Genomic DNA, 12,834 nt, shown 5'->3' with positions numbered 1-12,834 from the left:
CTGATTGTTTGCAACTCTTGCAAGTCTTGTGACATGTCAAATAACAACTGTTACCGTTGTCAAAGTCTCACCAAATTGCAAACTGATTTTGTTTTTGAAGCAGATGATTTAAAAAAATTGACATTTATCCAGAACAGACGTCTAACTTATCCCTGCTGATTAAATTTTTTCAATGTAAATCGGTAAATCCGCTGCAGGAAAAATTACGTATAGTTGCAATCTTTAAACTTGGTTTTCCAAAAAAATTTTGTAAACGCCAAATTTAAATGCAGCTCTCTAATTGGTTATTCACCACACCGAGTTACACAACGCTGATTTTTTTAAAACTACTGCAAGTCCTGTGGTCGACTTACTCTTTCAAATTCTACTGATTTCAAAAATTTCTCTTTTGTAAACGGATAAATTCTCTCCAGGAAAAATAAAGTGCACATATTTAGATCTATGGTCGTAAAGCTTGATGGCTTTGAATTCCCATATTTTAGATTCTAATCTTCGAAATTTCAGGATTACTAACTCGAATAACTTAAAATCGGTAAAATGGAGTAATAGTGCTAACTAAGTCCTTCGTAGTTTGTTCAATTTTATATTGGAAATGTGTCAAATAAACATAAATTCATAATATAATTTCATATAAATGTGCAGAGGCGGATTTAACAAATGAGATGGAAATGAAGAGAAAATATTATAAAATAAGCAAGCTATGAATTTTTTTCCATAACTTGGCAACACTGAAAAAACAAACGAGAAATCGAACGACGTACACAACCTCATTGACACTCAGTGTTACCACAACCTCATTGAAAATCATGGCCCACCTGATATTTTTTTAAATGCAGCAACATAAAAATCTCACCGCTTTTTAATTTATTGTCGGTCATTAAATGGGCGCGAAAGCTGCGCTTTCGGCATTTCGTGTCGTCGTGCTAATTGCCGATTGATGGTGGGCGACCAAGTGTATAAAATTTCTCGATAAAATTCCCCTAAACCGTTAACACTTAAGACGTTAAAACATAACACTTCGTCCATAAAACATAAACGACAAAACAAAATTATTTGTCGGGAATGCGATTGCGTATTAGAGGGGGTTTAAAAGCAATGGTGGCTCTCAGCCCCGTACAGTACAATCGTATTTCCACCCTAAACAAGAACGCAACTCTCTTAACACCGCACACTTCTTACACGCGCCATCTCCAAGAAACCTCGTAAAAGAAAATTACGTTATCGCATCGTAAATATTTTTAAAAGCTTTCATTCAACTCTAATTTTTGGCGGAAGTTACCAACAAAACTGAATATGTTTTAAAGCGTCGCGTTGGTGATAACAAATTGATAAAAAGTCCATCGTTCAAGGCCGATATGAATCGAATATTGATGGTCGTCTTGGAGTCTTTTCTTGTGGTCGTTTTATTTGAAATGAAAACTGATGGATTTCTCGTTGACAGACGCAGTGCAGCATCAGAAAGGAACTTCGATGATTATCCGGATTATCAACTAGGTGTCAAATATGACGAATATCCGGTAAGAATGCTCGTTTATTTTGTGTTTCTTGTTACGCTAAAACTGTTGAATTGTCCCTGACCCACTTGCCAAAGCTCCTTCAATGTTATGATTATTCCAAACTCATTAAAGCCGATTCTCATTTAAATTTCCTTCGTGCACCTGTTGCACGCTGACCGTCGAGCTTAATTTCGGGGACTGAAAGTGTTGCATTAAGTTTAACTGCGCCACTTTGTGCTTTTTAAGCTCGATTTAAGCCCCATTTCGTCAACGATCAAAATCAAGCAAGTTTTTGCGTTGCTCACTCATTAAAGATCGATTTTAAATTAAATCTCTGTAAGAAGCTGAAAGCTGAAAGCTTCTTTAGGTGTTTACCATACCGACCACTTAATAACTAATAAGGCTGCAGAAAGAACTAAGAAGGTTTAAATTTTATTCTAGTCCCACTCGCGATGTCAAAACTCATTTAACTTTCATTATAACGATGGTAATAAATTTATCAATATCGTGTTTTGCGTCCGAGCTTTGGACGTGTCAGACTAAAACTATTGTCTGGATGACCAGTTGACATGTTTTGTTTACCGAAAATTGATTACTTAAGTTAAGTTTGGTGGCAAGATGACAAAAGATATGAATTTCTTTAGATAAAGTTTACACAACTCAAGTGGAAACTTTGAGGAATTCATCACTTTCAGGTTTCCGATACAATTTTTTGATCTTCTGGAAATGACGGCAGATACATTAATAAGAAATGAAAAATGTAAATAAAATTCGAAATTCAATTTTTCCATGCTTTTATTTACATTTAATTCAATTAAATAAAAATGACAAAGGATCGAATATTATTTTATAATCGTGATATTAAATTTTCAGATCGAGTTATTAATTGATAAACAGTTACAAAATGCACTCGAAAAAGCTAATACGAAAACTTATTAAAAAATTATTGCTTTATCTTGATTGATTACATGACATTTATGTTAGGGTGATCGGCTAAAGTTCAAAGAGTGCTTTTATTGTCGGAACTTTCTGTTGCAACAAAATTAGAAATATTGTTTGTAATGATCGGTCACTGCACCCAATTTAGAAAAAAATCTAAAATTAGATTTTTACAGATTCAAAGTTACTTTAATAAAACCTTTGGATTCTCTAGATCGTTGATTCCTTTGAATGTCATATAATTATTGACTTTTTTAATTTGCACAATTTTAAAGCCTGAAAACTGTACAAGAGATAAAAATATTAAAATCCAAAATTTAAGGTTTTAACAAAACAATGAACCTGACATTTAAATTTTTAATTTTCATTTTTGAAGTTCTCAAAAAGATTCAGCTTTCTAGGAAATTACTTTCAGAAAGTTTTAGATCTTCATACTGCTAAGTTTCCATGCAAAATCATAATTTAAAACTACAGTCTAAAAATTAAGAAATTTTTAAACTAAATTATTATAGCTATTGTAAGAGGTGCTGTATATTCGAGCTTTTTAAATTTTTCAATTCTCTAATAGGTAGATATCCGACAAATTATATGGAATGACAAGAAAATGCCAAAGTTCCCACATGCATTTTTCGCAATTTCATAATTTTCCACCACCAAACTAAATTTATTGTTTTCATTGAGAACCGAATCGATTTTTTAGACCGTTTTAATTCCCAGCGGTGTGTCATTTTGTTTCAAATTAAGTTTAAATTATGTTCTTTGTTTTGAAATCAAACCTCTCGTGTCTGGATAATTTCTGTGATTTACTGGAGTTCGTACCTGTAGCTTACCGAAATTTATTGTTTTGAGCCTACGTAAATTTTGTTATAATAAAATAAATTGAGAGAGATTTTCTAATCCAAAATATTCTAAAATATTGTGGAAAAATAAGCTTTTATAACGTAGAAACACACTCAACTCCCATACAAAGCCGCTGAAATTCCTCGAAAGTGACAAATAAACGTTTTACACATTTCAGTAATTTATCAGTTTCAGTCACGTGAAAAACGTGGGATCGGTATTTTTCGCCCACTAAAGCAATTTCGCTAATTAATGGGTTGTCTAAATTAGTATCGAAAATTTTAGATGCTTAACACTTTGGAGGTAGGTATTCATTACAATTACAAGAAATTGGAGTCAGATGAACTCCCATCCCAAGAGAACGCCCAATGTCATAAAAATTCGCAATTTTATTCAATACGTTTTTTAAATTAAAATTTTAACATTATTTTACGTAACTCTGGATAACGAATACTCGGAAATAATTATTTTGATGACCTAGTTTTAGTTTCGTGCTCTAATAATTACACAATCAATTTTTTTACTTACATCTTACATGTGATGATTATGAATGAAACTTCTTTCTAATAATTCATTAAAAAAGATCGCCATTTTGCGTTATTTCAATATCGTGTAACGTAATTGGAAGACAAAGTAGACAACGAAGGAGAATTAATGGGTTTTTTCAGAGTGGTTTAATTGAATAGAAAATAAATAAGCAGAAAAGGCAATTGCGTCCAAATCGTTTTGTTTTGTGTCGGGCTATCATTCATAAAAGCAGGCCATGGCCTTGTTTCTTAAGTTGGTAACACTAAAAAAAACAATTGCAACAGTTAGACTGACAGTCAGTGTTACCACAGATCATTGAAATTCACTGTCTACTTTTTTTTAATAAACTTTGACGCTGAATTCTTCTGAATAGATAATTTTGTATTAAATAATAAAAAACTTTGCTGTTTTCTCGTCTTTCATTTCAAATTCAAAGCATTCCAAAAGTTTTTATTATCAGCATACTAGCAAAGCAATTTTACTTTTAATTTCGTATCAATTTTGTTTCAATGAACTAATTTAAGACTCTGCGAACTCCAACAACGTGAAAACTTGAAAATATTAAAACCTTTAATACTACGAAGAAGAAAACCTAAAGGACTGTTGTAAATTTTGTTAGAGAATTTCATTGTAATAACCTAAAAACCTAAAAATATTTGATTCTGCAAATCCAAAAATATAAAAGCTTGAAAGACTATAATAGTAAAAACTTTGAATCTGAAAACCCTAAAACTTGAAGCCAAAAGCCTTTTCTACATTTAAGTAGCCTTAAAATTTTGCCATAATCGCCTAGAAACTTGAAAAGCTCTCCAAACCCTAAAAACTTAAAAATATCGCAATTTAAAAAATTCAAAAAAAACAGATTGCAAAAAAACCTGAAAACCTGAGGATATGAAAACTTAAAAATATGAAAACCTAATAAACTAAAAACTTCAAAAAATGAGAAGACCTTAAAAACTCAAAGAACGTAAAAACCGGAAAACGTCCAAAGAAACTGGGAACCTCAAGGCCTAAGACTTCAAAAGTTTAAAACCTGAAAACTTAAAAATTTAAGCTGAAAACGGAAGAGCTTGAAGCTCTGAAAACCTAAGACATAGAAAACTTAAAAATAAATAATTTTATTACAAAATGTAAAAGCTTCTAGAAGTATCAAGTTAAACAACAAAAGCGCTCGAAAAGCAGTAAAACCTTTCCATTATTTGAGTCTGAGCACTACCAGAGTTAAAAAATGGAGTAGGAATAATGTTGGTTTTAAAACTAAAATATTTGTTTAATGGCAAAAGTAATTTTAAAATAAATAACACAGCTTTGTTAAATAAGGAATCAATCAAACTTCCTGGAATACGATAATGGCGTGGCGATATGTCTGCTAAAATTGGTCCAGACAGAAGCTTTTATGGCGACTTCGCCCGTAATTAATTCATAAATTACCCAAACAATCGATTTTGAAAACGACAATTCCTCTTACGAGACATAAATCGACCTTTCATAACAAAATCAAAACTGTTGATATCTCCAGGAGGTAAATGTACTTCTCAGCACGTCCAATGTTCGTTCGATCAGCTTTTAACAGAATTGATGCACTAAAACGGTTTCATATTTAACTTACAGGACTTTGCGTTAAAGCGAACTTAGAGGGGGTCGAGGAGTGACCTCAAGTTCTAGAGATAACTGACCTTATCAAGGAGTTACCGGAAACTACCGACCTTTGATCTCAATTTTACAATTAATTGATTGTTATTCGGATTTTAATTGAGCTGAAAGTCAACGCTCGGCGTCATTAATTAAATTTCGCAATTATACGAAAGCATGTAAAAACGGCTGCAATTAGTCAAAATAGAAAGTTTGGACATGTTGACGTAGGTCGGATCTAAAAATACTAATTTTTCGTACAATTACACCGCGTCCTATTAATTTTAAATGGAGAAAAGAAAGCCGATTGTTGGAATTACACGAGCCCACCACGTCCTTAAACTCTCACGTTCCTGTAAGGAGTCCTAAGAGGATTTCTTTGACATTTTCTAAATTTCCATTCACCGGTGTAATCGAATCGGATTGAATAAATCAAATAGTTATGATGAAAAACGAGTGAAGCAAACATAAAATTCCGTTCGTTTGAGAGAAGCGTACAAACAAGATGGAACGAAGACGTTCTAATTCAAATCTACCTTGGAGTAAAATGCATCCCATTTAGTAAATAGGCTTCATGTGGAAATCAAACAGAGCTGTTGACAACACGAGTTAAATTAACCGAGTTTGGCAACTTTCAGTAGTGTAGTTGGTAGAATGAAAAATGCATCAGAAATGAAGAGAAAATTCATTAATATTCAGGTTGGGTTTCATTTTAAAATTAAATGGAGGCTGTGTTTTTAATTTTGCAAAGCACCGGTGTAATTAATCTAATTTAGAATGTCGCAGGCTTGATAACCAATTACTGAAAAGCTCTTTAATTTAAGTAAAAGAAAAAAAAATTAGAGACCCACTTTGGTTAAAAAACGAAAAGAAAAACTATTTAGGTTTAGAATAGTATTCAAAGTGGAGACAAATCAAATCCTGATTTGGAATGCCAGTAAAATTATTGTTGTCTTTGTAACTTGTAATTACTTATAATTAAATATTGGTTTGTCTGCTGTCAGTTTGCTCAGTTTCAAGAGTTTTGATTATTGGAAGGAGCTCGCTAATTAAATTGAAACAAATAATTGCTCTTATGACGGACTCAAATCCATAGTTGATTGATTTTTTGATTTAACGCCTAATTGGTCTAAATCTCATCTGATCAGTGATCAGTCATCGCATCGTTCGTTTTCTGGACAAAGAGTTGAAAGATACCTCCTTTTCTAAATGCCCTTTCTTTCCTCTGAAAATACTTGGAATAATTGGCAGAAAAGCAGTAGATTTACAAGTAGTCTCGGACTTTCATGTACAGAAATAGGACTGATAAAGAAAAATAGAAAAGCTTAGATGATTTTGAGAGGTTTTATTGCGAGTAATACCGAACTACTAAAGTTTAAATAGGTTTGTTAATTCAAATAATCTGTAACATAAAATTTCATGAAAAAAATATTAAAATTTAAGCGAAAGTTATACAGTTTTCAGGTCAGTTAAGATTACCTATCCTATCATCTTATACCTAAAGTTCTAGCATTTGTCTATTCCTATTTTTTTATTTTAGGATTTTGGATAATAATTAAATTTCCCAGATTCTTAGAATTGTAAAAATTGGGATTCAGATTTCCGGGAGAAATTTAGGGATGAGCAAAGTCGAGGACAGTGATAAAAAATCAAACAAAAAAAATTGCAAATGGGTTTGCTAATTTACTGTTTTCCAAAATTTTTCTATAAAGTTTCGGATCTTTGTCAGTTCATAAACATGACTAATAGAGCGCTGAAATTGACAGGACTTACTCATTTTGATCTTCTGATTTCAATTATGACAACGCCAAAGTCATAGAACATCGAACAAAAAAAAATTGTAAATGAGATTGCTAATTTACAGTTTTTCAAAATCTTTACATAAAGTTTTGGATCTCAATCAGTTTATAAATATGACTAATAAAGCGGTAAAATTAACAAGACTTACTCATTTTGATTAATTATAATAATGTCAAAGTCATAGAAAGTCAAACAAAAAAAATTGTAAATGGAATCGCTATTTTTCTGCTCTTCAAAATTTTGGATCTTTGTCAGTTCATAAATATGACTAATAGAGCGCTGAAACTGACAAGTCTTACTCATTTTGGTAAATTATATAACAATTCTTTGAATATTTTCCCAAAATTTTAATAAAAAAAATCGACATTCATATCATCTTAAAATGCGACATCTCCAAGAGCTTCACTGGCTGAACTTTCATGAGACGTATGTCTTTTCTTAGCTTTAATCTTCCAATTAGGAACTGAACATCATATCATGAACTCTCAGACATGCCAACTTTTTCTGAGACGATTCGGAATGTTAGGAGAATAAAATTTGCATAATCAGTGAACGATATTTTTTAAATCTATTCTCATAATATTGGTTTATTATATACATAACTGCTTGTGGTTTAAAACAATTTTGCGGCTCCAAATTATTATAAGTTTCGGGTGCTCCAATTCAGTTCTGTTTGCCAACGCCTTGAGAGTAAATGAGTAAATGTCATTTTCCGCTCAAATATTGTCTTTATAAAACATTTTAATTGCTTTACATTTGCAAACGATTAAGGAATTTTTACTACCCACTACACCATGTTCGTTATTACGATCACACCATTCCCAGGTAACATTTCCCGCGAATATTTCTCATTTTTCGTCACTATAACCGCACATACCTCACATAATCCCTCGAGAATTTTAATAACAAAACAGTTTCATTAGACGAACTATTCCGAATTTCCGTCCAACCTGGATTCTTTTGAGGAAAGCGAATCGATGAAATTAGAGCCATCACTGTAATTAAAACGGGACATTTCAAACGGCAAATTTAAAGTCTAGTCGGGTGGTTAAAGTCACGTTTTCGATTGTTGTCGACAAGGAGGGTGAATTTTTAATTTTTAGCAAGTAATGAATGTTTTTAGATGATTGTTCCAAAGAAGAGAACGACGTCGTTGGCGGACAGATTAATGGTAGCTTTACAACGGGCAATTGAGGATGAGGAAGCAGCCGGTAAAAAGCTCGATTTGACAAATTCTTACGCGTTAAGTCCGGAGAAAGAGATTAAGGTAATTATTTTCGATTTATTTGGATGATTGGGTCGTTCTAATTTAATTCTGTGTCTAAGATTCCTCCCAAGAAAAGAACGGCGTTATTGGTGGACAGACTAATGGTGGCTTTACAACAGGCAATTGAAGAAGAAGAATCAGCTAATAAAGTCGATGGACCACCTTTGACGAATTCTTACGCGTTAAGTCCCGAAGAAGTGAGAAAGGTAATTTATTTTTCCATTTGTAGCGAAATTATAGGAAATCATATCGCATTTCCAATTATCTTTCTTTCTATGATTTTTACGATTCAACTTTAATTAAAGATCTCCGTTGAAATTTATTCCCACAATATCCTCTGATTTAAGAGAATGAATGTCTACTTATAACATCGCAATTGCAAATTGAATAAGTACCGCAGAGAAAGAAATAAAATTAAAATTTAACTCGTGTGGCTTACTGAAGCAAACTTGAAAGTATTTCGACGACTTTGAGAAAAACTTCTTTTATAAAAAGTGGTGCAAATGAAACTTCTACACGAGTTATTAACACGGCGACAATCTCTTGAGTTAATTTGCAATCTCATGGTAGAATACAACGTCCCACATTACCTTGTGGTACAATGGTATAAACTTTAGTAAACTTTAGTAGCTTTAGTAATCAGCATTTAATTGATACCACAAATTGTACATTTCGTTGCTTTACATAATTATGACGGAAAATATGCACTTATCTTTTTTGTAACTGTGGTAAAGTTAAAATTATCTTGTTTTCTAAACAAAGTAGTTGCATGCGCGCTTTGAACTATTTTTCATGACATAGAGAAACTAGTTTTGTTTTCAGAAAATCGTATTCGTAAAGTATTTAAATGCAGCAAACGCAGGTTTTTATGAAATAAATATTAAAATAAATAATTTTGAAATTTAATATTAATAAATATTAAAATAAATAATTTTGAAATTTAATAAAAAATAAAAATGTTTTATTTAAAAAAAAAATAAAATTTGCATTTCTGGTAATTTTAACCCCATGGAGATAAAATTTAGGCAATTTATCATACTTATCATGATCTTCAACTTCACCAACTTAGAATCTTTTTGGGCAAAAGAAACAGTTTTTAGAAATTTTTATTTTGCGGACGAACTAAAAATATTCGATTTTCATAAATAAAAATTTGGATTTCTGGTAATTTTAACGCCATGACAATGGAATTTGGGAAGTTTATTATTTATACCATGATTATCAAGTTCAACAAATGTTTATTTTGCAGACGAACTAAAAATGTTGTATTTTCAACAATAAAAATTTCTATTTCTAGTAATTTTAACGTCATTTCAATGAAATTTTGGAGTTTATTATTTATACCATGATTATTAACTCCACTAAATTAGAATAATTTAGGGCAAAGAAAACAGATTTTAGAAATTTTTATTTAGCGGACGAACTAGAAATGTAAGTATTATTTTATTTAGGAAACCATCCCCAGTCATGAGAATATACTTTTACTCAATTAATCATTGATTATTCAGTTTTGATATTGTGGAGTGGATATCCAACAATTAGAAACTAATTCGAAGCAGTTTAATAAATGTTACTGACATTCCAATTATACGTTACCTGAATATTTATTGCATCCAATATATTATCATTTTATAATTTGTTACTTTTCCGTTGGAGTTCTCATCTCTAGTTTAGTAAAGTGTTTTTGCCCCTTAGCTATTCACACTTTTTATTAAAATTATTTTGTTGTTTAAATTTTTTTTTTTTACAAATTTTTCCATGCTACTAGCGTTTTTATTTCCGAATAAATAAAACTGTAAACTGGCATTTTAATTTTTCGGTTCAACTCTCCCGAGACTCCACAATATTATTTTGATTCCAAAATTTCCGATACAATTTTAACACAGAAATACTTCACATTTGAAATTTTCACGGGCTTTTGCCCTTGGAAACTTGCTTTGTTATTCTATTTGTGGGCGTCCCGAGCCGTATTAATGATAAAAAGTTTATTTTTTAATAAACTTCTAAATCCCAGAGAATGTTTGTAATGAATTCAAATATTTTCGCCCATTTTATAAAATTTAATCAACAAATGGTGGATGCGCCGGGCCAATTTAACAATAAGTTTAGTATTCAAATATTGTCCCTAAACAACGAAGTAAGGAAACTTTGTTACAGTTTTAAACTAAATTCCGTGACAGCGTCCATCACCTTAACAAGTCACACTTCCAAACAATATAAATCTATTTTTGCGCTATGACGATAATTATTTTGCGATATTACGGAACGATAACGTCGAAACGTCGCGTCGTAGGAAGTTCGCGGTTTCGCCCCGATAACGAGCATTTAGCGGGGGCGTAGACGGACCATCTAGTAATTACTCAGAAAGTGCACTCAATTATTCTAGAGCACAAAAGACGACTCCTCTAGAAAGTGTCGAACGAACGGTTAGCTAAATAAATATCGCGATCACAACAAAAAAAGTTAATCGCTTTTAGACGGTACACGTCAGGAGTTTTAAGAGAAAAGTTTGAGGTTCCGGATTTGGGTTGAGTATTTAAATTAATAAACAACCCGTTTCTTAGGGGAGGTTTTATTCGGAAAGTTTATACAACCGGTGGAGTATTTCTAGGAAAGACGGGTCATTGGATTTAAATTTAGATATGTTTTAATGAACCTTTTAATTAGCAGTTTGTCGTCTTTTCATCATAATTACACAAAGTCTTCAAGATAAATTGTTTCGTCAATTAATTTTCAGATGGACTGCGCGTTTCTAATGACAGGTACATTGACGTTGCGTCGCGACGCGGAAGTCATTGAGTTTAATTTAGGTGGTACTTAACAACGCAAAGATGCAACGACGCAATCATAATTCTTTTTATTTCATTTTTTATTAAAGTTAATTTAATGAAATAAAAACCCTAAATTTTGGAGTCTAGTCCTATCACCGACCCGAGCCTAATTAATTTGAATTAAAAGAAAATAATTAGACTCGTTCAATTTCCCCTATATTCAATATTTAATGAAAGCAACCCACTTCAATTACATCCAAAACGAAATTATTTCCAAATGAGCTACTGTCTAAAACTTTTAAAAAGTTTTGTTATGTTTTCAAAGTCCCAATTATTCATATTTCATGAATACGTAATTGAGTCGGTAGTTATAATAATAGATTTTAATTTTACAATGCTTTATTTGACTTTATGAATAATTTTCAATCTGTTTTGTTTACTTCCCCATTTGTCGAAAAGTTGAGACCATTTTTTGACCTTCTTCAGCCATCATCACCCCCTTACTCAAGATTTCCTGCGCTTGCTTTACACTTTCCGGCTATAAAAAATTAATAAATTCAAAGAAAACTTAGTAGAATTCTTACAGAAAGCTGCGGTGCCGCCAGACACACTGAAAAAACGACAAGAATTCCCAACAGAGTCAATAAAGTCTTCATTGTAAAAATGTCAACTAAAATCGTCAAACTCGAACAAGTGTTTTATATGGATATTAAGCCTTGACGGCAATGTTTTAATTAGTTTTTTCCTTTTTATTACACAAAAATTTACATGCAACAGTTCCGCTTAAATACGTCGCACTTTGTTGCAGTTATCACGCACCTGTAACCATGAATTCTGTTTTGTGGTGTCAGCATCGTTTATCTCGTACAATCACTTTGAGGGTAATTTGCATTTCCTGCGAAGAAAACTCACAATAACACTCGTCGGGCTTCGTTTGTAATTGTTGTAATTAAGAGCGAATTTTATTAAATTCGAAATAATTTCTTTCGACCTTTATTTTCTCAAAATTTATGATTTTTCAAGTTTTGCATACTTCGGCCGTTTGCTTAAATTGCGTTTTTTTGCAGATGGATCTGCAGAGGAGGGGTCACGGCAGCATGTCAAGCCAACAAAAAGGACGAGTTTATTGGAGATGCTACTTCAATGCTGTTACTTGTTTCTAATCCTGTGCCCGGAACCGTTTTGTTCGTCTACCTGTCTTTTGCGTTGGACCGAAGCACCTCTGGGGCTCTAATTTAATTTGGTCTAAAGTGCATTATAATTCAGTTAGTTACTCTAGAGCCACGTTATGCAATTATTTAAATTTCGTCTAATGCATCTGTTAATGGCGATTTGTTCTGTAAAAATTAGAGTGAGGCTGTTACAGGGGTGTTTGTTGAAATCAATACGCTTGTAATATTAATACTCAGTTTTCGGTTACTTGTTTTTGTATCCACTGTATTTACGGTATCTAGAGGAAATATTAGTATTAATAATTTGTAAATAACTTGACTTGATACAAATGTCTACTTGTCCATGTGTAGCCGTACTCAATGTAAAAATAAAGCAAATCTGAACAAGA

At 32.0% G+C, this 12,834-nt stretch overlaps 1 protein-coding gene and 1 long non-coding RNA gene across 2 annotated transcripts; one reads left to right on the top strand and one right to left on the bottom strand.

Annotated features, from left to right (window-relative positions):
• Window positions 1-1,121: 1,121 nt before the first annotated feature.
• On the top strand, window positions 1,122-12,834 carry AstCC (Allatostatin double C). The gene is made up of 4 exons (XM_088041265.1): window positions 1,122-1,517; window positions 8,359-8,502; window positions 8,562-8,708; window positions 12,341-12,834. The coding sequence occupies exons 1-4, from the start codon at window positions 1,356-1,358 to the stop codon at window positions 12,434-12,436; spliced, it is 549 nt and encodes a 182-aa protein (XP_087897391.1). The 5' UTR covers window positions 1,122-1,355; the 3' UTR covers window positions 12,437-12,834.
• Window positions 11,655-11,933, bottom strand: LOC148171190 (uncharacterized). Its single transcript, XR_015770518.1, has 2 exons — window positions 11,858-11,933; window positions 11,655-11,811 (listed from the first exon to the last, which is right to left on the bottom strand). It is a non-coding gene; the product is annotated as an uncharacterized LOC148171190 (long non-coding RNA).

The sequence above is a fragment of the Gnatocerus cornutus genome, chromosome 7 (genome assembly GCF_029298725.1).
Source record: "Gnatocerus cornutus isolate USDA-ARS CGAHR chromosome 7, icGnaCorn1.1, whole genome shotgun sequence".
NCBI lineage: Eukaryota > Metazoa > Arthropoda > Insecta > Coleoptera > Tenebrionidae > Gnatocerus > Gnatocerus cornutus.
This window is presented reverse-complemented; position numbering and strand designations above follow the sequence as displayed.